This window comes from Pecten maximus, unplaced genomic scaffold, assembly GCF_902652985.1.
Source record: "Pecten maximus unplaced genomic scaffold, xPecMax1.1, whole genome shotgun sequence".
NCBI lineage: Eukaryota > Metazoa > Mollusca > Bivalvia > Pectinida > Pectinidae > Pecten > Pecten maximus.
In genome coordinates, this window is record NW_022982867.1 from 5916 (window position 1) to 32141 (window position 26226).

The window sequence follows — 26226 nt, forward strand, 5'->3', positions numbered from 1 at the left end:
ATTTGGTCAAGAGCATCTTAGGGGGAAGGGGAAAAGAGTTTGTATAAATTTTTATTCTGACCCCCAGGGGCTGGAAGGGCCGGTCCAAGAGGGGGAAATTGAGGCAATTCCTTTAAATCCCTACTTGTCATAAAGTTATGAATTGATTTGAACCCAATTTAGTCAGAAGCATCCTTGGGGAAAGGGGGAAAATAATCCTTGAGGTCTTTCAGTCCCTTAGAGAGTCTGGACTTCGTTATTACTTTAAAGCAGTTGGGATCTCCACACTATAACCATTATATAGCATTGTTTGGGGTTGAATAATGAAGCTATGTATACATATTAAAGAATTGAACATGAACATTATTTTGACATGTGGTCAAATCCAACCAGGTGAGCGATAGAGGCCCCATGGGCCTCTTGTTAGTTTTTTATGCACACATATTATGCATGTAATATGTGTATATAGTATTGGAAGATCTGAGTGCGGTAAGGATTAGGAAGTTTGTATATGTTTCAACTTTTCCTTTTAGGCTTGGGTGGATTATGGAATCCCACTGACTACTACCAGCAATGAAGCAAGCAAGCTGTTTGATGCCTCTCTCACTCAGGTAAGGAGTAAATCCTTCAGACCGTTCCCCTCCAACTGGTTAAAGTTTTGCCCCTTCCAACAAACCTACTACCCCAGGAATCCCTCAACATCCATGAACACTCCCCCACCCCTACTCCACTGTGTCATCTGGGGCCGCGGTGGCCGAGTGGTTAAGGTGTCCCGACACTTTAACACTAGCACCACTGGGTTGCGAGTTCGAAACCTACGTGGGGCAGTTGCCAGGTACTGACCGTAGGCCGGTGGTTTTTCTCCGGGTACTCCGGCTTTCCTCCACCTCCAAAACCTGGCACGTCCTAAAATGACCCTGGCTGTTAATAGGACGTTAAACAAAAACAAACCAAACCAAACCAAACCACTGTGTCAGATACAACCCAAACAAGTAAAAATTCAAAATGAAAATCATAAACCCCTACCACCAACTGTCAACAGCCACCGTTCCTCCTCTAAGTTGAACGGAGCTAATAGATTGGTTTTTCCCTACAGTATGTCGGATGGTACAATGAGGAAAGTTTAGGAGGTCTGGAAGCCACGTGTGTAAAACAGTTGAAGCAGACCCCAACTTTGGTTAGTATGATGTTATCAGTTTTAACAGTATGATATTATCAGTATTTACAGTATGATGTTATCAGTTTTAACAGTATGATATTAGAGTATTTACAGTATGATGTTATCAGTTTTAACAGTATGATGTTAGAGTATTTACAGTATGATGTTATCAGTTTTAACAGTATGATGTTAGAGTATTTACAGTAAGATGTTATCAGTTTTAACAGTATGATATTATCAGTATTTACAGTATGATATTATCAGTTTTAACTACAGTATGATATTATCAGTATTTACAGTATGATATTATCAGTATTAACAGTATGATATTATCAGTATTAACTACAGTATGATATTATCAGTATTTACAGTATGATATTATCAGTATTTACAGTATGATATTATCAGTTTTAACAGTATGATATTATCAGTATTTACAGTATGATGTTATCAGTTTTAACAGTATGATGTTAGAGTATTTACAGTATGATATTATCAGTTTTAACAGTATGATGTTAGAGTATTTACAGTATGATATTATCAGTTTTAACAGTATGATATTATCAGTATTTACAGTATGATGTTATCAGTTTTAACAGTATGATGTTAGAGTATTTACAGTATGATATTATCAGTTTTAACAGTATGATGTTAGAGTATTTACAGTATGATATTATCAGTTTTAACAGTATGATGTTAGAGTATTTACAGTATGATGTTATCAGTTTTAACAGTATGATGTTAGAGTATTTACAGTATGATATTATCAGTTTTAACTACAGTATGATATTATCAGTTTTAACAGTATGATGTTATCAGTTTTAACAGTATGATGTTATCAGTTTTTAACAGTATGATATTATCAGTATTTACAGTATGATATTATCAGTATTTACAGTATGATATTATCAGTTTTAACAGTATGATATTATCAGTTTTAACTACAGTATGATATTATCAGTTTTAACAGTATGATATTATCAGTTTTAAACAGTATGATATTATCAGTTTTAACAGTATGATATTATCAGTTTTAACAGTATGATATTATCAGTTTTAACAGTATGATATTATCAGTTTTAACAGTATGATATTATCAGATTTTACTCTTTCTTATCAACAGCTATAGCCTTTAATAAAAACAAATCAGTTGTAAATGGCATACTTCAATAATATCTTCATTCTGATTGTTCAGCTGTAAATCACAAACTACATAGGATCTGCAATTTATGCATGTGTAATATAAGTATATGACGACATTGACGAGTCTGGTCAAAGTTGTACATACTCATGCACAGTAGCTTGCTATCTGGATCAGTTTAATCATGTAGGTACATGTGGGTCAAAGGTTGATATAACGTTTTGTCTCTATCAGATGTTTATATAACAGGGATAAACATTAACTAGGATTCATTCTATTGACTTCAGTATTTAAGTTAGAAATACAAGGTTTTAAAATGTCTATTTTTTGTTGTTGTCATAGTGATGGGTCATGTGATTAAGAATGGTCTAGATGTTTTGGGGACTGGCCGGACCATCAGACTTGACCAAGAGTTTTGACAAAGATATCAAAAGAATGGTCAGTCTGGCTGAGTCAAACGGTATCACTGACCGAGAAAGGAAACATGTAAATGCAGTCAGACTCTGGGCTGAAGGGTAAATATTTAATCTATCATAATCCAGTTATCTTAAAATCCATCCCCTACTAATCCAGTTCTCTTATAATCCACCCCTACTAATCCAGTTATCTTATAATCCACCCCCACTAATCTAGTTATCTTATAATCCACCCCTACTAATCCAGTAATCTTACAATCCACCCCCACTAATCCAGTTATCTTATAATCCATCCCCACTAATCCAGTTATCTTATAATCCACCCCCACTAATCCAGTTATCTTATAATCCACCCCCACTAATCGAGTTATCTTATAATCCATCCCCTACTAATCCAGTTATTTTATAATCCATCCCCTACTAATCCAGTTATCTTATAATCCATCCTCTACTAATCCAGTTATTTTATAATCCATCCCCTACTAATCCAGTTATCTTATAATCCATCCCCTACTAATCCAGTTATCTTATAATCCATCCTCTACTAATCCAGTTATTTTATAATCCATCCCCTACTAATCAAGTTATCTTATAATCCATCCCTACTAATCTAGTTATCTTATAATCCATCCCCCACTAATCCAGTTATCTTATAATCCATCCTCTAATAATCCAGTTGTCTTATAATCCATCCCCTACTAATCAAGTTATCTTATAATCCATCCCCCACTAATCCAGTTATCTTATAATCCATTCCCTACTAATCCAGTTATCGTATAATCCATCCCCTACTAATCCAGTTATCTTATAATCCATCCCCTACTAATCCAGTTATCTTATAATCCATCCTCTACTAATCCAGTTATCTTATAATCCATCCCTACTAATCTAGTTATCTTATAATCCATCCCCTACTAATACAGTTATCTTATAATCCATCCCTACTAATCCAGTTATCTTATAATCCATCCTCTACTAATCCAGTTACAGTGGAACTTCGTTAACTCGAACTCGGATAACTCGAATACCCCGCTTAACTCGAAGTACATCGCCGGTCCCGGCCGAATTTTCTCTTTATCTTAGTAAAAAAAACTCGGAAAATTCGAATTCGGATAACTCGAAAAACTCGGATAATACGAAGTAAAAATTTGGTCCCAACAATAAAAATCCTACTTGAAATGTTCGAATAACTCGAAGTATAATTTTCGTCGATCGGTGGCAAACGCCGACATTTTTAAGAGCTAAATTCCGTTTGTAATACTGAACATATCGGCACTACTAACCTACATGCTATTATAAGTGTTTCATAAATTCATAAAAGAAATTGTCGGTTGAATCTTATAACAACAAGTCTTGGTGATAAAAAGTACTGCTTTACTTTCATCAGGTAATTTCCCAAGGCGGTCGCCGATATCAGTACACACAATTGTCAACAACTCATCTACCCGTTCGCTCAAGCGGAACTAATCTCTGACACCCGGCTGATGTTTTTACAGGTGTAGAAATGACACAGTCACCGGCGCCTATTAAATCTTTAAACTGCTGAAACAATAGCGTAATTACTGCCGAGGTGTTCAGAGTACAACTGTAACGGTCAGTGCTGTCTATTAAATCGGATAAAACGCCAACTCAGTTACAGTAACATTTTATACGCACATGCGCAGCCCAACTTCCGGTGCTAATACACATGGAAATGGCGTGGTTTTCAATAAAAAGTAAATAGGCCGATCAAACAGTATTTTATATATGTCTAATAAAATGGTAATGGTTCTGTTACGTTTTGTATGCAATCTGTGTTAAACTTCAACGGTTATTTGTTTTGACATTAATAACTTGTTATTTTGTCGAATTCCGTTTTATCGTTTACCTTTTGCAAACATGACTTGCACATCAGATCGTTATTGAAGTGACTAAGTGAAAGAAACTTTATCATGACTGTATATCGGCAAAACTACACCAAATTACAAGTGACATAACGAAACATTACATATCTATTTACATGTATTGACCAGTCTTCACACTAAACTGATGAGCGACAGAGCGAAGTTATAATGATTATATAATGTTGACAAATATTGACCAAACTTTTCACCAAAAACGATAACTCGCTTAATTCGAACACTCGGATAACTCGAAGTTTTTCCGTGGTCCCGTCGACTTCGAGTTAACGAAGTTCCACTGTATCTTATAATCCATCCTCCACTAATCCAGTTATCTTATAATCCATCCTCTACTAATCAAGTTATCTTATAATCCATCCCCTACTAATCCAGTTGTCTTATAATCCATCCCTACTAATCTAGTTATCTTATAATCCATCCCCTACTAATACAGTTATCTTATAATCCCTCCCCTACTAATCCAGTTATCTTATAATCCATCCCCTACTAATCCAGTTATCTTATAATCCATCCCCTATTACTCAAGTTATATTATAATCCATCCCCTACTAATCCAGAAACCTTACAATCCATCCCCTACTAATCCAGAAACCTTATAATCCATCCCCCACTAATCAAATTATCTTGCAATCCATGCCCTTTTAATCCAGAAACCTTATAATCCATCCCCACAAATCCTGTTATCTTATAATCCATCCCCCACTAATCCAGTTATGCTACAATCCATTTTTCATTGGTCAAGTTTGCCTCATTATACAGCTGTAACCACAACTTATTTTCTAAAAAGTGATTTCATTGATTAATCCATGACCTATTTCAACGGTTTAAGTGTATACAAATTGTATGATCATATGACCTTGTTGTCAGGGAGATGATCGCTGCGGCCAATGTGTGGGAGGACATTCTGGTGACTTATCCCAAGGACATGCTCGCCATCAAGTTCGCCCACGACTCCTACTTCTACCTCGGCCAACACCCACAGATGAGGGACAGTATCGCCAGAGTACTACCAGCCTGGGACAAGCGAATGCCCTTATATGGGTAAGGATTAATTCATTGGTTAATTTGTATTGATGCAAAAAAATCTCATTCTTATCTAAGAATATTAATTACATTTCAGGTGTTTAAAATACTTCAATGTTAAAAGGATTAGATTAGTGTATATTGATAGTGAAATCTTCCTCATGATAATCACACAGATTGTTCAGCTAGGGAACTCAGGTATTCGCAGTTAATACAGTGTATGAGTTATACTGGGTATTCACATTGACAGTTAATACAGTGTGGGAGGTATACTGGGTATTCACATTGACCGTTAATACAGTGTGGGAGGTATACTGGGTATTCACATTGACAGTTAATACAGTGTAGGAGGTATACTGGGTATTCACATTGACAGTTAATACAGTGTGGGAGGTATACTGGGTATTCACATTGACCGTTAATACAGTGTTGGAGGTTTACTGGGTATTCACATTGACAGTTAATACAGTGTGGGAGGTATACTGGGTATTCACATTGACAGTTAATACAGTGTAGGAGGTATACTGGGTATTCACATTGACCGTTAATACAGTGTGGGAGGTATACTGGGTATTCACATTGACAGTTAATACAGTGTAGGAGTTATACTGGGTATTCACATTGACAGTTAATACAGTGTGGGAGGTATACTGGGTATTCACATTGACAGTAAATACAGTGTAGGAGTTATACTGGGTATTCACATTGACAGTTAATACAGTGTAGGAGGTATACTGGGTATTCACATTGACCGTTAATACAGTGTAGGAGTTATACTGGGTATTCTCATTGACAGTTAATACAGTGTAGGAGTTATACTGGGTATTCACATTGACAGTTAATACAGTGTAATAGTTATACTGGGTATTCTCATTGACAGTTAATACAGTGTAGGAGGTATACTGGGTATTCACATTGACAGTTAATACAGTGTGGGAGGTATACTGGGTATTCACATTGACAGTTAATACAGTGTAGGAGGTATACTGGGTATTCACATTGACAGTTAATACAGTGTAGGAGGTATACTGGGTATTCACATTGACAGTTAATACAGTGTAGGAGTTATACTGGGTATTCACATTGACAGTTAATACAGTTTAGGAGGTATACTGGGTATTCACATTGAGAGTTAATTACAGTGTAGGAGGTATACTGGGTATTCACATTGACAGTTAATACAGTGTAGGAGTTATACTGGGTATTCACATTGACAATTAATACAGTGTGGGAGGTATACTGGGTATTTACATTGACAGTTAATACAGTGTAGGAGGTATACTGGGTATTCACATTGACAGTTAATACAGTGTAGGAGTTATACTGGGTATTCACATTGACAATTAATACAGTGTGGGAGGTATACTGGGTATTTACATTGACAGTTAATACAGTGTAGGAGTTATACTGGGTATTCACATTGACAGTTAATACAGTGAAGGAGTTATACTGGGTATTCACATTGACAGTTAATACAGTGTAGGAGGTATACTGGGTATTTACATTGACAGTTAATACAGTGTTGGAGGTATACTGGGTATTTACATTGACAGTTAATACAGTGTTGGAGGTATACTGGGTATTTACATTGGCAGTAAATACAGTGTTGGAGGTATACTGGGTATTTACATTGACAGTTAATACAGTGTTGGAGGTATACTGGGTATTGACATTGACAGTTAATACAGTGTTGGAGGTATACTGGGTATTTACATTGACAGTTAATACAGTGTAGGAGGTATACTGGGTATTTACATTGACAGTTAATACAGTGAAGGAGTTATACTGGGTATTCACATTGACAGTTAACACAGTGTAGGAGGTATACTAGGTATTTACATTGACAGTTAATACAGTTTGGTTGTCTAGGTAATGTAGACCGTAACTATAGACGTTTGGTTGTCTAGGTACCTAATGGGAATGTAGACTGTAACTATAGATGTTTGGTTGTCTAGGTAATGTAGACTGTAACTATAGACGTTTGGTTGTCTAGGTAATGTAGACCGTAACTATAGACGTTTGGTTGTCTAGGTAACTAATGGGAATGTAGACCGTAACTATATACGTTTGGTTGTCTAGGTACCTAATGGGAATGTAGACTGTAACTATAGACGTTTGGTTGTCTAGGTACCTAATGGGAATGTAGACCGTAACTATAGACGTTTGGTTGTCTAGGTACCTAATGGGAATGTAGACTGTAACTATAGACGTTTGGTTGTCTAGGTAATGTAGACCGTAACTATAGACGTTTGGTTGTCTAGGTACCTAATGGGAATGTAGACTGTAACTATAGACGTTTGGTTGTCTAGGTACCTAATGGGAATGTAGACTGTAACTATAGACGTTTGGTTGTCTATGTAATGTAGACTGTAACTATAGACGTTTGGTTGTCTAGGTAATGTAGACCGTAACTATAGACGTTTGGTTGTCTAGGTAACTAATGGGAATGTAGACCGTAACTATAGACGTTTGGTTGTCTAGGTACCTAATGGGAATGTAGACTGTAACTATAGACGTTTGGTTGTCTAGGTAATGTAGACGGTAACTATAGACGTTTGGTTGTCTAGGTACCTAATGGGAATGTAGACTGTAACTATAGACATTTGGTTGTCTAGGTACCTAATGGGAATGTAGACCGTAACTATAGACGTTTGGTTGTCTAGGTACCTAATGGGAATGTAGACTGTAACTATAGACGTTTGGTTGTCTAGGTACCTAATGGGAATGTAGACTGTAACTATAGACGTTTGGTTGTCTAGGTACCTAATGGGAATGTAGACTGTAACTATAGACATTTGGTTGTCTAGGTACCTAATGGGAATGTAGACCGTAACTATAGACGTTTGGTTGTCTAGGTAATGTAGACGGTAACTATAGACGTTTGGTTGTCTAGGTACCTAATGGGAATGTAGACTGTAACTATAGACGTTTGGTTGTCTAGGTACCTAATGGGAATGTAGACTGTAACTATAGACATTTGGTTGTCTAGGTACCTAATGGGAATGTAGACCGTAACTATAGACGTTTGGTTGTCTAGGTAATGTAGACCGTAACTATAGACGTTTGGTTGTCTAGGTACCTAATGGGAATGTAGGCTGTAACTATAGACGTTTGGTTGTCTAGGTACCTAATGGGAATGTAGACTGTAACTATAGACATTTGGTTGTCTAGGTACCTAATGGGAATGTAGACCGTAACTATAGACGTTTGGTTGTCTAGGTACCTAATGGGAATGTAGACTGTAACTATAGACGTTTGGTTGTCTAGGTACAATGGGAATGTAGACTGTAACTATAGACGTTTGGTTGTCTAGGTACAATGGGAATGTAGACTGTAACTATAGACGTTTGGTTGTCTAGGTACAATGGGAATGTAGACTGTAACTATAGACGTTTGGTTGTCTAGGTACAATGGGAATGTAGACTGTAACTATAGACGTTTGGTTGTCTAGGTACCTAATGGGAATGTAGACTGTAACTATAGACGTTTGGTTGTCTAGGTACCTAATGGGAATGTAGGCCGTAACTATAGACGTTTGGTTGTCTAGGTACCTAATGGGAATGTAGGCCGTAACTATAGACGTTTGGTTGTCTAGGTAATGTAGACTGTAACTATAGACGTTTGGTTGTCTAGGTAATGTAGACCGTAACTATAGACGTTTGGTTGTCTAGGTACCTAATGGGAATGTAGGCTGTAACTATAGACGTTTGGTTGTCTAGATACCTAATGGGAATGTAGACTGTAACTATAGACGTTTGGTTGTCTAGGTACTGTAACTATAGACGTTTGGTTGTCTAGGTACCTAATGGGAATGTAGGCCGTAACTATAGACGTTTGGTTGTCTAGGTACCTAATGGGAATGTAGACCGTAACTATAGACGTTTGGTTGTCTAGGTACCTAATGGGAATGTAGACTGTAACTATAGACGTTTGGTTGTCTAGGTACCTAATGGGAATGTAGACTGTAACTATAGACATTTGGTTGTCTAGGTAATGTAGACTGTAACTATAGACGTTTGGTTGTCTAGGTACTGTAACTATAGACGTTTGGTTGTCTAGGTACTGTAACTATAGACGTTTGGTTGTCTAGGTACCTAATGGGAATGTAGACTGTAACTATAGACGTTTGGTTGTCTAGGTACCTAATGGGAATGTAGACTGTAACTATAGACATTTGGTTGTCTAGGTAATGTAGACTGTAACTATAGACGTTTGGTTGTCTAGGTAATGTAGACTGTAACTATAGACGTTTGGTTGTCTAGGTACCTAATGGGAATGTAGGCCTGTAACTATAGACGTTTGGTTGTCTAGGTACCTAATGGGAATGTAGGCCGTAACTATAGACGTTTGGTTGTCTAGGTACCTAATGGGAATGTAGGCCGTAACTATAGACGTTTGGTTGTCTAGGTACCTAATGGGAATGTAGACTGTAACTATAGACGTTTGGTTGTCTAGGTAATGTAGACTGTAACTATAGACGTTTGGTTGTCTAGGTACCTAATGGGAATGTAGACTGTAACTATAGACGTTTGGTTGTCTAGGTACCTAATGGGAATGTAGGCCGTGACTATAGACGTTTGGTTGTCTAGGTACCTAATGGGAATGTAGACCGTAACTATAGACGTTTGGTTGTCTAGGTACCTAATGGGAATGTAGACTGTAACTATAGACGTTTGGTTGTCTAGGTAATGTAGACTGTAACTATAGACGTTTGGTTGTCTAGGTACTGTAACTATAGACGTTTGGTTGTCTAGGTACTGTAACTATAGACGTTTGGTTGTCTAGGTACCTAATGGGAATGTAGACCGTAACTATAGACGTTTGGTTGTCTAGGTAATGTAGACTGTAACTATAGACGTTTGGTTGTCTAGGTACTGTAACTATAGACGTTTGGTTGTCTAGGTACCTAATGGGAATGTAGACTGTAACTATAGACGTTTGGTTGTCTAGGTACCTAATGGGAATGTAGACGATAACTATAGACGTTTGGTTGTCTAGGTAATGTAGACGGTAACTATAGACGTTTGGTTGTCTAGGTACCTAATGGGAATGTAGACTGTAACTATAGACGTTTGGTTGTCTAGGTAATGTAACTATAGACGTTTGGTTGTCTAGGTACCTAATGGGAATGTAGACTGTAACTATAGACGTTTGGTTGTCTAGGTACTGTAACTATAGACGTTTGGTTGTCTAGGTACCTAATGGGAATGTAGACTGTAACTATAGACGTTTGGTTGTCTAGGTACCTAATGGGAATGTAGACTGTAACTATAGACGTTTGGTTGTCTAGGTACCTAATGGGAATGTAGACCGTAACTATAGACGTTTGGTTGTCTAGGTACCTAATTGGAATGTAGACTGTAACTATAGACATTTGGTTGTCTAGGTACCTAATGGGAATGTAGACCGTAACTATAGACGTTTGGTTGTCTAGGTACCTAATGGGAATGTAGACCGTAACTATAGACGTTTGGTTGTCTAGGTTACTAATGGGAATGTAGACCGTAACTATAGACGTTTGGTTGTCTAGGTACCTAATGAGAATGTAGACTGTAACTATAGACGTTTGGTTGTCTAGGTACCTAATGGGAATGCACGCATTTGGACTGGAGGAATGTAACCTGTACCAACAGGCTGAGATTGCTGCACGACAGGTTTGTTATACACTAACCCCCACCCCCCACCCAACCACCCCCACCAGTTGTGTAGTTGATAACAGGTTTGTTATACACTACCCCCCACCCCCCACCCACCCCCTCTAGTTATACCCGCAACGAATTTTGGGGGGTATACTGGAGTCAGGTTGTCTATCCGTCCGTCCGTCTGTAGACACAATTTTGTCCGGACAATTCCTCCTTAACCGATGGGCTGATTCCCATGAAACTTCACACAAGTATAGAGGACCATGTGTAGATGTGCATCTCATTTTCTTTTCCTCAAAATTATGGTTGCTATGGCAACTGGTCACTATAAACAGGTTTTCGATAAGAACCATAACTTTAAGTTTGTCCGGACAACTCCTAAACCGAAATGCTGATTTCAAAGAAACTTCACACAAATATAGAGGACCATGTGTAGATGTGCATGCCATTTTCTTTTCCTCAAAATTTTGGTTGCTATGGCAACTGGTCACCATAAACAGGTTTTCCGATAAGAACCATAACTTTAAGTTTGTCCGGTTGACAACTCCTAAACCGAAATGCTGATTTCAAAGAAACTTCACACAAATATAGAGGACAATGTGTAGATGTGCATGCCATTTTCTTTTCCTCAAAATTATGGTTGCTATGGCAACTGGTCACCATAAACAGGTTTTCCGATAAGAACCATAACTTTAAGTTTGTCCGGTTGACAACTCCTCCTAAACCAAAGGGCCAATTTCAATGAAACTAAACACAAATATTCAGAAGGTGATTACCCAACTACTAGCTGATAAATGTTTATATGATTTTAATTGTTGTAGGGTTTGGACATAAACCACAAGGACGCCTGGTCAACACACGCCATGGCTCATGTCCTGGAGATGCAGGGCCGCTTTGAGGAAGGAATCAACTTTATGTCAAATACAGAAAATGACTGGAATGTAAGCTATTTAATCTACTGTAGTAACAGACTAGAATTAATGTAATCCTGGTAAATACTGGCAACAATATACTGATCGGCTAGAGAGAAATACATAAATACTAGCTACAATATACTGCTCGGCTAGAGAGAAATACATAAATACTGGCTAAAATATACTGCTCGGCTTGAGAGAAATACATATGTATTCTTGGTAAATACTAGTTACAATATACCGCTCGGCTGGAGAGAATACATGTAACCCTGGTAAATACTAGCCACAATATACCGCTCGGCTAGAGAGAATACATGTAACCCTGGTAAATACTAGCCACAATATACCGCTCGGCTGGAGAGAATACATGTAACCCTGGTAAATACTAGCCGATATATACCGCTCGGTTAGAGATATAAACTGAGGGTAAGTCTAGCATGTCCTCCATCTTTGATCTGTAGTGAATTACCGGTAATACAATTGATGATGACCACCCAAGGCTCTTGTACATAATTTTTTTTCTTTTTTTTCTCTTTCGGATTTAACAGGAGAGTTAGAGACAATGGTGAACTATTCAAATTGCCCTATTTCTGTCCTTCCGTCCATAAACAATCCTTGTTACTGCTATTCTATGGAGCTACTCATTTGATCTTTCTAACACTTCATATGAAAAAAAGAAAAGATCAATCTTACAAAGACCAAATAAAGAATTTTTAATAGAAAGGGGGCGCCAGCCAAGATACCTTAAATTTGGATATTTGTAAATTGAATCTTGTTTCATAATAATACCTTATCTGGATGACCTTGACCTCAGTGATTGACTATACAGCATGCTTTAACCTCTATGTTACAGACCTGTGTGATGATTGCATGTCATAACTACTGGCATTATGGTGTCTACAACATAGAGAAGGTAAGTCTCTAGGTCTGGAGGGAGGTAACTCTATTTGTCTGACAGATAAGGGAGGTAACTCTATGTGTCTGACAGATAAGGGAGGTAACTCTATGTGTCTGAAAGATAAGGGAGGTAACTCTATGTGTCTGACAGATAAGGGAGGTAACTCTATGTGTCTGACAGATAAGGGAGGTAACTCTATGTGTCTGACAGATAAGGGAGGTAACTCTATGTAGCTGACAGAGAAGGGAGATAATTCTATGTGTCTGACAGATAAGGGAGGTAACTCTATGTGTCTGACAGGAGGGAGATAATTCTATGTGTCTGACAGATAAGGGAGGTAACTCTATGTGTCTGACAGATAAGGGAGGTAACTCTATGTGTCTGACAGATAAGGGAGGTAACTCTATGTGTCTGACAGATAAGGGAGGTAACTCTATGTAGCTGACAGAGAAGGGAGATAATTCTATGTGTCTGACATAGGAGGTTGATAGCTCTATGTGTCTGACAGGAGGGAGATAATTCTATGTGTCTGACAGAAGAGATAGCTCTATGTGTCTGACAGATAAGGGAGGTAACTCTATGTAGCTGACAGAGAAGGGAGATAATTCTATGTGTCTGACAGGAGGGAGATAAGTCTATGTGTCTGACAGGAGGGAGAGATAATTCTATGTGTCTGACAGAAGAGAGAGATAGTTCTATGTGTCTGACAGAAGAGATAGCTCTATGTGTCTGACAGATAAGGGAGGTAACTCTATGTGTCTGACATGTGGAGGGAGGTAGCTCTGTGACTGATAGAGGGGATAGCTCTATGTGTCTGACAGAGGGGAGAGATAGTTATATGTGTCTGACAGAAGGGGAGGTAACTCTATGTGTCTGACAGAAGGGGAGGTAACTCTATGTGTCTGACAGAAGGGGAGGTAACTCTATGTGTCTGACATAGGAGGGAGATGGCTCTGTGTCTGGCAGAGGAGGTTAATAGCTCTATGTTGCTGACAGAGAAGTGAGGTAACAGTATGTTTCCAACAGAGAAGGGAGATAACTGTATTTGTCTGACAGAGAAGGGAAGTAACTGTATTTGTCTGACAGAGTAGGGAAGTAACTGTATTCCCTTAATCATACTTAAATTTGGTCTGAGAAATAAGGTACCTTGTAGGTTACTGACCACTTGTTTACTGACATTTAGTTGGTGTCACCAGACGGAATATTGACCTAGAATGTATTGAATAGTTTGTAATAGAAAAATGTTTTAACAGTGACGTTTTATTGACAGGGTACCTATGATGTATTGACAGTGACGTTTTATTGACAGGGTACCTATGATGTATTGACAGTGACGTTTTATTGACAGGGTACCTATGATGTATTGACAGTGACGTTTTATTGACAGGGTACCTATGATGTATTGACAGTGACGTTTTATTGACAGGGTACCTATGATGATGTATTGACAGTGACGTTTTATTGACAGGGTACCTATGATGTATTGGCAGTGACGTTTTATTGACAGGGTACCTATGATGTATTGACAGTGACGTTTTATTGACAGTGTACCTATGATGTATTGACAGTGTACCTATGATGTATTGACAGTGACGTTTTATTGACAGGGTACCTATGATGATGTATTGACAGTGACGTTTTATTGACAGGGTACCTATGATGATGTATTGACAGTGACGTTTTATTGACAGGGTACCTATGATGTATTGACAGTGACGTTTTATTGACAGGGTACCTATGAACATGTATTGACAGTGACGTTTTATTGACAGGGTACCTATGATGTATTGACAGTGACGTTTTATTAACAGGGTACCTATGATGTATTGACAGTGACGTTTTATTGACAGGGTACCTATGATGATGTATTGAATGTGAAGTTTTATTGACAGGGTACCTATGATGTATTGACAGTGACGTTTTATTGACAGGGTACCTATGATGATGTATTGACAGTGACGTTTTATTGACAGGGTACCTATGATGTATTGACAGTGACGTTTTATTGACAGGGTACCTATGATGTATTGACAGTGTACCTATGATGTATTGACAGTGACGTTTTATTGACAGGGTACCTATGATGATGTATTGACAGTGACGTTTTATTGACAGGGTACCTATGATGTATTGACAGTGACGTTTTATTGACAGGGTACCTATGATGACGCTTTGGGAATATTTGATAGTGAGGTTTTGAAACGATCCAGGAGCTCAGGAGCATTATTAGACTTAGTTGATGCCTCTTCTCTGTTGTACAGACTTCAAATGGAAGGTATGTATTAACTAACCTTGTGTCTTACTAAGAGGTGAAATTTGTTAAAAAGTGATTATTTCTCATTCAAACACCAGTATGAACCAAGGTAGACTTTTATAAAGATGTATAGATTTGTTATTCTTACATATATATAAACTTATTGAAATTAATCCTTAAGTAGGTGTAATATTTACCCCAGCAATCAAAGTATAGTTAACCTTTGACCTTTTCCTTACTCAGGGGTCAATGTGAAGGACAGGTGGCAGGATGTGTTTGACCTCTGTCAACCACATATCGAGGATCACATCATGACTTTTAACGATGCTCACATCCTGTTTGCGTGTCTGGGTTCAGAAAAACAGGAGGTATCAAAGAGGTTGATTGACACACTAAAAGATTTTGTCAGGTTTGTTATTTGTGTGAAAGTAATCTCTAAAAAAGGTCAAGGGCCTCTACTGAAATTTGATCACCATCACAGTATCATACAGTCTCATTAACGACTCCTGATGAAGTTTGTGGGGAGGCGTTTCATTTCAACATATTTTATTGTATAACATTTATACAAATGGGTTACACAGCAGGCTTGGCCTATATAAGTCTTCCCCAATACAAACAGAACAATAGTAGAATTAAACTAAAACAATTGAAAGTGAAGACGTATAAGAAATATGTATATAAATTAAGTCAATGGAGATGAAATATCTATGGAGATGATATTTTTTTTTTTTATGAATATATTGATTTTTATATATGGTCAAAGGGAGGTAATTATAAAAGAATTAACAATTAGTGGAAAAGGGAGGTAATAAGGTTCTAGTAGTATATCCTTTGTCAAATTATGATCATGTTACAGAGTTATAAAAAGATTTTGTTCTCAGTTAATAGCTATTGCTTAGATACAGGATTGGCACCCAGCCTTAAATCCAGCAGCACTATAGATGTTCAGGCATTAAATGTCTTACTCGATCTCCTTCAGGGAGGGGAGGCTTTTAGGATGGCTGCTGGAACTTGAGGTCCCCATTAAAGTGTAAACTTGTGCTGGATAAATTATTGAAATAGATAAACAAAAATGACTGGAATATCAGTGCCTCATGTATTCATGAAATCGTTTTAATTCTCAAATATTAAAACTGTGTTCAAGTCAATTTCCTTTCAGCTCACTGAAATCATGAAATAGCACTTTAAAAGAAAAAATTAAGCATCAAACATGATATTCTCACTGGAAGTATTTTTGAAATTCAATCGAATTATTGAATTTTTTGAAATTCATATATCAGATTTATCACCAAAAGTATTTGAACCTGAGCTCAAAATCTATATTTCAGCGTGAGTATAGTTTTATGAATACAGGCCCTGACTGATGTTGCTTGATTTCTGGGTTATATAAATTTTGATTGTTGATTGTTGTAGAAATGGAAAGGGAGACAATCGTCGTATATCAGAGGAAGTAGGCGTGCCATTGTGTGAGGGAATAATGGCGTACGAGAACGGAGATTACGCCCGGGCAGTGGACTTAATGTATCCAATACGATACAAAATTATCACCATAGGGGGCAGTCACGCACAGGTAAATGTCCTAAATATAGTATCATTGTCTGTCAGTACAGAATTATCTCTATAGAGGACAGTCACACACAGGTAAATGTCCTAAATATAGTATCATTGTCTGTCATTACAGAATTGTCTCTTTAGGGGACAGTCACACACAGGTAAAATGTCCTAAATATAGTATCATTGTCTGTCAGTACAGAATTATCTCTATAGAGGACAGTCACACACAGGTAAAATGTCCTAAATATAGTATCATTGTCTGTCAGTACAATACAGAATTATCTCTATAGGGGACAGTCACACACAGGTAAATGTCCTAAATATAGTATCATTGTCTGTCAGTACAGAATTATCTCTATAGGGGACAGTCAAACACAGGTAAAATGTCCTAAATATAGTATCATTGTCTGTCAGTACAGAATTATCTCTATAGGGGACAGTCACACACAGGTAAAATGTCCTAAATATAGTATCATTGTCTGTCAGTACAGAATTATCTCTATAGAGGACAGTCACACACAGGTATAATGTCCTAAATATAGTATCATTGTCTGTCAGTACAGAATTATCTCTATAGGGGACAGTCACACACAGGTAAAATGTCCTAAATATAGTGTCATTGTCTGTCAGTACAATACAGAATTATCTCTATAGGGGACAGTCACACACAGGTAAAATGTCCTAAATATAGTATCATTGTCTGTCAGTACAGAATTATCTCTATAGGGGACAGTCACACACAGGTAAAATGTCCTAAATATAGTATCATTGTCTGTCAGTACAGAATTATCTCTATAGAGGACAGTTACACACAGGTAAAATGTCCTAAATATAGTATCATTGTCTGTCAGTACAGAATTATCTCTATAGAGGACAGTCACACACAGGTAAATGTCCTAAATATAGTATCATTGTCTGTCAGTACAGAATTATCTCTATAGGTGGCAGTCACACACAGGTAAAATGTCCTAAATATAGTATCATTGTCTGTCAGTACAGAATTATCTCTATAGAGGACAGTCACACACAGGTAAAATGTCCTAAATATAGTATCATTGTCTGTCAGTACAGAATTATCTCTATAGAGGACAGTCACACACAGGTAAAATGTCCTAAATATAGTATCATTGTCTGTCAGTACAGTACAGAATTATCTCTATAGGGGACAGTCACACACAGGTAAAATGTCCTAAATATAGTATCATTGTCTGTCAGTACATAATTATCTCTATAGAGGACAGTCACACACAGGTAAAATGTCCTAAATATAGTATCATTGTCTGTCAGTACAGAATTATCTCTATAGAGGACAGTCACACACAGGTAAAATGTCCTAAATATAGTATCATTGTCTGTCAGTACAGAATTATCTCTATAGAGGACATTCACACACAGGTAAATGTCCTAAATATAGTATCATTGTCTGTCAGTACAATACAGAATTATCTCTATAGGGGCGTCACACACAGGTAAAATGTCCTAAATATAGTATCATTGTCTGTCAGTACAATACAGAATTATCTCTATAGGGGACAGTCACACACAGGTAAAATGTCCTAAATATAGTATCATTGTCTGTCAGTACAGAATTATCTCTATAGGGGACAGTCACACACAGGTAAAATGTCCTAAATATAGTATCATTGTCTATCAGTACAATACAGAATTATCTCTATAGAGGACAGTCACACACAGGTAAATGTCCTAAATATAGTATCATTGTCTGTCAGTACAGTACAGTATTATCTCTATAGGGGAACCGTCACACACAGGTAAACAGTCACACACAGGTAAAATGTCCTAAATATAGTATCATTGTCTGTCACTACAGAATTATCTCTATAGAGGACAGTCACACACAGGTCAAATGTCCTAAATATAGTATCATTGTCTGTCAGTACAGAATTATCTCTATAGGGGACAGTCACACACAGGTAAAATGTCCTAAATATAGTATCATTGTCTGTCAGTACAATACAGAATTATCTCTATAGGGGACAGTCACACACAGGTAAAATGTCCTAAATATAGTATCATTGTCTGTCAGTACAGAATTATCTCTATAGGGGACCGTCACACACAGGTTAAATGTCCTAAATATAGTATCATTGTCTGTCAGTACAGAATTATCTCTATAGGGGACAGTCACACACACAGGTAAAATGTCCTAAATATAGTATCATTGTCTGTCAGTATAGAATTATCTCTATAGAGGACAGTCACACACAGGTAAAATGTCCTAAATATAGTATCATTGTCTGTCAGTACAGAATTATCTCTATAGAGGACAGTCACACACAGGTAAAATGTCACACACAGGTAAATGTCCTAAATATAGTATCATTGTCTGTCAGTACAATACAGAATTATCTCTATGGGGGACAGTCACACACAGGTAAATGTCCTAAATATAGTATCATTGTCTGTCAGGACAGAATTATCTCTATAGGGGACAGTCACACACAGGTAAAATGTCCTAAATATAGTATCATTGTCTGTCAGTACAGAATTATCTCTATAGAGGACAGTCACACACAGGTAAAATGTCCTAAATATAGTATCATTGTCTGTCAGTACAGTACAGAATTATCTCTATAGGGGACAGTCACACACAGGTAAAATGTCCTAAATATAGTATCATTGTCTGTCAGTACATAATTATCTCTATAGAGGACAGTCACACACAGGTATAATGTCCTAAATATAGTATCATTGTCTGTCTACAGAATTATCTCTATAGGGGACAGTCACACACAGGTAAAATGTCCTAAATATAGTATCATTGTCTGTCAGTACAATACAGAATTATCTCTATAGAGGACAGTCACACACAGGTAAAATGTCCTAAATATAGTATCATTGTCTGTCAGTACAGAATTATCTCTATAGAGGACAGTCACACACAGGTAAAATGTCCTAAATATAGTATCATTGTCTGTCAGTACAGAATTATCTCTATAGAGGACATTCACACACAGGTAAATGTCCTAAATATAGTATCATTGTCTGTCAGTACAATACAGAATTATCTCTATAGGGGCGTCACACACAGGTAAAATGTCCTAAATATAGTATCATTGTCTGTCAGTACAATACAGAATTATCTCTATAGGGGACAGTCACACACAGGTAAAATGTCCTAAATATAGTATCATTGTCTGTCAGTACAGAATTATCTCTATAGGGGACAGTCACACACAGGTAAAATGTCCTAAATATAGTATCATTGTCTGTCAGTACAATACAGAATTATCTCTATAGAGGACAGTCACACACAGGTAAATGTCCTAAATATAGTATCATTGTCTGTCAGTACAGTACAGTATTATCTCTATAGGGGAACCGTCACACACAGGTAAACAGTCACACACAGGTAAAATGTCCTAAATATAGTATCATTGTCTGTCAGTACAGAATTATCTCTATAGAGGACAGTCACACACAGGTCAAATGTCCTAAATATAGTATCATTGTCTGTCAGTACAGAATTATCTCTATAGGGGACAGTCACACACAGGTAAAATGTCCTAAATATAGTATCATTGTCTGTCAGTACAATACAGAATTATCTCTATAGGGGACAGTCACACACAGGTAAAATGTCCTAAATATAGTATCATTGTCTGTCAGTACAGAATTATCTCTATAGGGGACCGTCACACACAGGTTAAATGTCCTAAATATAGTATCATTGTCTGTCAGTACAGAATTATCTCTATAGGGGACAGTCACACACACAGGTAAAATGTCCTAAATATAGTATCATTGTCTGTCAGTATAGAATTATCTCTATAGAGGACAGTCACACACAGGTAAAATGTCCTAAATATAGTATCATTGTCTGTCAGTACAGAATTATCTCTATAGAGGACAGTCACACACAGGTAAAATGTCACACACAGGTAAATGTCCTAAATATAGTATCATTGTCTGTCAGTACAATACAGAATTATCTCTATGGGGGACAGTCACACACAGGTAAATGTCCTAAATATAGTATCATTGTCTGTCAGTACAGAATTATCTCTATAGGGGACAGTCACACACAGGTAAAATGTCCTAAATATAGTATCATTGTCTGTCAGTACAGAATTATCTCTATAGAGGACAGTCACACACAGGTAAAATGTCCTAAATATAGTATCATTGTCTGTCAGTACAGATTTATCTCTATGGGGGGCAGTCACGCACAGGTAAAATGCCTTAAATATAGTATCATTGTCTGTCAGTACAGAATTATCTCTATAGGGGACAGTCACACACAGGTAAAATGTCCTAAATATAGTATCATTGTCTGTCAGTACAATACAGAATTATCTCTATAGGGGACAGTCACACACAGGTAAAGTGTCCTAAATATAGTATCATTGTCTGTCAGTACAGAATTATCTCTTTAGGGGACAGCCACACACAGGTAAATGTCCTAAATATAGTATCATTGTCTGTCAGTACAGAATTATCTCTATAGAGGACAGTCACATACAGGTAAATGTCCTAAATACAGTATCATTGTCTGTCAGTACAGAATTATCTATATAGGGGACAGTCACACACAGGTAAAATGTCCTAAATATAGTATCATTGTCTGTCAGTACAATACAGAATTATCTCTATAGGGGACAGTCACACACAGGTAAATGTCCTAAATATAGTATCATTGTCTGTCAGTACAGAATTATCTCTATAGGGGACAGTCACACACAGGTAAATGTCCTAAATATAGTATCATTGTCTGTCAGTACAATACAGAATTATCTCTATAGGGGACAGTCACACACAGGTAAAATGTCCTAAATATAGTATCATTGTCTGTCAGTACAGTACAGAATTATCCTATAGAGGGCAGTCACACACAGGTATAATGTCCTAAATGTTTTCACCACTTTATAATGTATTATAAATGTACTGTGTATTTGATGTGTGTGACTTTTGTTTTACCTGTAGCGGGACGTCTTTAATCAGCTCCTTATCCAGGCAGCCCTCAAATCTACCAGGAAAGACCACTGTAGAATGGCAAGGTAAGGACGTGTAAAAGATATACCATATTTATCTCACAATAAGGCCGTGTCCGAAAACAAACCGAAAATGTCCCGGGGAACTTATAATAGCTACTTCGCTGTCTGTCCATCTTTCCATCTGTCCATCTTTCCGTCTGTCCATCTTTCCGTCTGTTCTTTTCGTGTCTGGAGCAAATCTTGCTCAGTTAACCTCATCTTATTAAACTTGGTATGTACATCTGTTAGTATGAGGCAATGTGCTGTATAATAGATTCAAGGTCCACAACACTTTATTTATAGAGTTATTGCCCTTTGTTAATTTTGTTTTGTTTAGAGCATAACTGTATGAATTGATGCTGATGAAACTTGAAATTGACATATACAGTATGGGACTGAGTGGAGTATGCCCTTACTATCATAGCTCAAACATAAGTATGTGTCCGATGTAACATGTTAAAATATTCTTTCCTCTTCCAAACTCTCCATTTTAACTGATTTTTATGAGCAAACATCATTAATGACCAACCACGAAACTCAGAGAAAAGCCCTCCATTTAAGTTATTATCGTAGCATTCCACTGATACTCTGGTTCTGTCTGTTATGACAGTGTAAGATTCAAGTTATTGTCCATCTTTAAACCAGAGTAGTTCAACTTATCTCCTGCAAAAAAAACCATAGAAATATAAAATTAATTTTGTGTGAAAAATATATATTCTAATTCCTATTCTTACTGTTTTTAGGTCACCTGAGACGAAGTCTCAAGTGACCTATTCTAATCGCCTTTTGTCCGTCGTCGTGCGTCGTGCGTCGTGCGTCGTCCGTCCATAAACTTTTTACATTTTCGACTTCTTCTCCAAAACCACTGAACCAAATTCAATGAAATTTGGCAGGGAGCTTCTATGGCTAAAGTTCAACTAAAACTGTGAATTATATGGTCCCCATCTCCCAGGGGCCTGAGGGGCGGGGCCAAAAAGGGTCAAATTGACTAAAACTTCAAAAATCTTCTTCTCTACTCTCAGATAAGGTGGAATCAAACACTCTTCATAGATGAAAGGGTCTTAAGGTGCTTTACCAAAATTGTGAATTTCATGAACCTGGGGTCTCACGTTTGCCCCTGGGGAGGGGGTAAACTTTACTATAGTTTATATAGAGAAATCACATTTTTGACTATTATTTGTTGGATTTGTATTGGAATTCATTCTAACTTGTATCAAATTATCAGCATGGGATGACACTTTGATGGTGTGTACATGTTGGCCCTGGTTGACCCCCAGGGGCTGGTGGGCGGGGCCAAAAAGGGTCAAATTGACTAAAATTTCAAAAATCTTCTTCTCTACTCTCAGATATGGTAGAATCAAATACTCTTCATAGATGGAAGGGTCTTTAGGTGCTTTACCAAAATTGTGAATTTCATGACCCTGGGGTCTCACGTTTGCCCCTGGGGAGGGGGTAAACTTTACTATAGTTTATATAGGGAAATCACATTTTTGACTATTAATTGTTGGATTTGTATTGGAATTCATTCTAACCTGGATAACATTATCAGCATGGGATAACAGTTTGATGGAATGCACATGTTGGCCCTGACTGAATCCCAGGGGCTGATGGGGCTAAAAAAAGTCAAATTGACTGAAATTTCAAAAATCTTCTTCTCTACTCTCATATTTGGCAGAATCAAAAACTCTCCTTAGATGGAAGGGTCTTGTGATGCTTGACCAAAATTGTGAATTTAATGACCCTTGGGTCTCACGTTTGTCCCTGGGGAGGGGGTAAACTTTAGTATAGTTTATATAGGGAAATCACATTTTTGACCGTTATTTGTTGGATTTGTATTGGAACTCATTCTAACCTGGTCAACATTATCATGGGATAACAGTTTGATGGAATGCACATGTTGGTCCTGACTGAACCACAGGGGCTTAAGGGCGGGGCTAAAAAGCTTCTCAATACCTATATAAGATATAATCAAATACTTTTCATAGAAGGAAAGGTTTCATGGTGTTTTACTTAAATTGTGAATTTCATGACCCTTTGGGTATCAGGTTTGCCCCTGGGGAGGGGGTAAACTTTACTATAGTTTATATAGGGAATTCATATTTTTGGCTATTATTTGTTTTATTTCTATTGGGATTCATTCTAACTTTCTTAAAATTATCAGCATGGGATGACAGCTTAATGATAAGCACATATTGGCCCTGACTGACCCCAAGGACTGATGGGTGGGGCCAAAAGGGTCAATTGAATTAACTGAAATATTTCAAATCTCAGGTGACCGTTAAGGCCCTTTGGGCCTCTTGTTCTGTTAAAACTTGATGTTACTATAAATAGATTTTTTTCTGCTTGTCGGTCAGTCCAATCTGTTGTTATTAGGTCATCTGACCAAAAGGGTCAGGATGACCTATACCCATCGTGCTTCGTCCGTCGTCGTGCGCCGTCCGTAAACTTTTTCTTTCAAAACGCTACTCCTCCTTAACCCTTCGGTGGATTACTTCCAAATTTGCTTTGAAGCATCATCGGGGGAGGGCAATCATATTTTATATAAATGAGGCTGGTCTGAACCCTGGGGCCAGAGTGGCGGGGCCCCAAAAAGAGAACTTTTGTGAATTTTTGCTATAAAATCCTACTCCTCCTTTACCCTTGGGTGGATTACAACTATATTTGGTGTGAAACATCATTGGGGGAGGGCGGTCATATTTTATATAAATGAGGCTGGTGTGACCCCTGGGGCCAGAGGGGCGGGGCCCCAAATGGGGAACTTTGGTGAATTTTTGCTATAAAATCCTACTCCTCCTTAACCCTTTGGTGGATTTCAACCAGATATGGTGTGAAACATCATTTGGGGAGCAACATTTGGGGAGGGCGGTCATATTTTTTTTATAAATGAGGCTAGTGTGACCCCTGGGGCCAGAGGGGCGGGGCCCCAAAAGGGGAACTTTGATGAAATTTTGCTTTAAAATACTACTCCTCCTTAACCCAAAAGTGGATTATTACAAAATTTGGTGTGGAACATCGTTGGAGGAGGACAATCATATTTTATATAAATGAGGCTGGTTTGACCCCTAGGGCCAGAGGGGCGGGGCCCTAAAAGGGGAACTTAGGTGAATTTTTGCTATAAAATCCTACTTCTCTCTAACCCTTGGGTGGATTGATACCAAATATTGTGTGAAACATCCTTTGGGAAGGGTGGTTATATTTTATATAAACGCGGCTAGTGTGACCCCTGGGGCCTGAGGGGTGGGCCCAAAAGGGGAACTTTGGTGAATATTTGCTGTTAAATCCTAATCCTCCTTAACCTTTTGGTGGATTACAACCAAATTTGATGTGAAACATAACTGGCTGCGTATAGATAATTTATGGTAATAATGCTGGATTGAGGGGTGTGTCCCTGCTGTAAGTATTTGTCAGATGACCATTAAGGCCGATGGGCCTCTTGTTTTTTTTTTTATTTGCCATGCCTTCAGATAACTTGCCAAAGTTTTATACATTTTGTATACAGCTGTGTAATACGATACCAATCAGGCTTAAATTTCAGTTTCTTAATACTGTTTTTTACACAGTTATGGTCATTTGAAATTGCAATATAAAGAGGGATGGTTGGAGAGATGATTGTTTAATTGACAGCTATTTCAGATATATTCCATTTTGAAATGATAATTAAGTTAGAATTTTTTTTTCATTTTCTGAATTTCTTGTCTGGTCAGTATGAGTGATATTGAACTCCATTATTGAAGTATCAATAACACAATCACTACGTGTCTCTGTATCTTACAGGTCCCTGTTGACCGAGCGGAAGGCACTAAAACAGACTGCCCCCCTGACTGACCGACTGATGGCTAAAGCCATGGCTGTCCACGTGGAATAGAAACAAGCTTTCAATGTGTGTAGTTTTGATTCCATTTTTCTCCTCATCAAGTTTTCCAGCTCGCTGTGAACATCTTCTAATTCAACCAGCTAAATTTAAAATGATGAATAGTAATCGTTCAGGGATGATCCCCAACCCATACACTTTAAGAAAAAAATTCTGTTTTCCCAAAAGGCCTAGTTTCATGGTATTTGGCTCAAGTATCTTTCTAGGATAACACAATTAAAGTTTGCAAAATGAAATTACTTTGCGCTTAATGTCAAAGATAAAAAGGGTAACTTTAGCAGATCACTTCAAATTTGCATTTGGTGATACAGGGCCATTGCGCCTCTTTTGATATTATATATGTTGTTGGTTTTTTTAATATTGATATTTTCTTTCCTTCAGACAATTTTACGACAAGACCATTACTATGCTATAAAATGACCTGAGGATAAATGATTAATGTGCACCAGAGTCATTAGCCCACCATCATCAGATGGTGGG

At 37.5% G+C, this 26226-nt stretch overlaps 1 protein-coding gene across 1 annotated transcript; it reads left to right on the top strand.

The window, feature by feature from the left end:
- Nucleotides 1-512: 512 nt before the first annotated feature.
- Nucleotides 513-26226, top strand: LOC117321057 (tetratricopeptide repeat protein 38-like; the record flags this gene model as incomplete). Its single annotated transcript, XM_033875538.1, is given in 14 exon segments — nt 513-590; nt 1076-1133; nt 1136-1156; nt 2622-2686; nt 2688-2794; nt 5464-5637; nt 11198-11273; nt 12083-12202; nt 13029-13088; nt 15228-15348; nt 15571-15736; nt 16741-16897; nt 21826-21899; nt 25650-26226. Coding segments are annotated over 14 exon segments (1368 nt in total), but the record flags the coding sequence as incomplete, so codon positions are not given.